Here is a 300-nt window from a genome sequence, read left to right as displayed (position 1 = left end):
GCGCGCCCCAGTCTCAGTGGCAGGAGCAAGAGGGGAGCGATCACTCCCGCGGCCGGCAGATCGGGTACAGCTCCCACTCCTTGACGTAGGAGGCGTAGCCGTCGTCAAAGAAAATCAGGAACCTGGAGAACAGGGGCGTCAGGGGGTGGGACAAGGAACGCGGCGGCTCCCCGTGACCGGAGGAGCACAGGGAGGGAGCTGGGGGACCCCTCCAGGGCTCCGCCTGCAGACGGAGATCACGGGAGAGGCCCCAGTGCCTGCGGGGGACTGGGAGTGCGGAGCTGGGACCGGCGGGGGGCG

General features: G+C 69.7%; 1 protein-coding gene across 1 annotated transcript in view; it reads right to left on the bottom strand.

Annotated features, from left to right (window-relative positions):
- The window catches only part of SETDB1 (SET domain, bifurcated 1), a gene marked incomplete at both ends in the record, with an annotated part of 3858 nt that overhangs the window by 346 nt on the left and 3212 nt on the right, over window positions 1-300 (bottom strand). Inside the window, one exon of the mRNA XM_010138142.1 lies at window positions 44-122. Within this exon, the coding sequence (XP_010136444.1) occupies window positions 44-122 (79 nt within the window). The remainder of the gene's footprint in view (window positions 1-43; window positions 123-300) is intronic.

This window comes from Buceros rhinoceros, unplaced genomic scaffold (assembly GCF_000710305.1).
Source record: "Buceros rhinoceros silvestris isolate BGI_N320 unplaced genomic scaffold, ASM71030v1 scaffold23306, whole genome shotgun sequence".
Classification (NCBI taxonomy): Eukaryota; Metazoa; Chordata; class Aves; order Bucerotiformes; family Bucerotidae; genus Buceros; species Buceros rhinoceros.
This window is presented reverse-complemented; position numbering and strand designations above follow the sequence as displayed.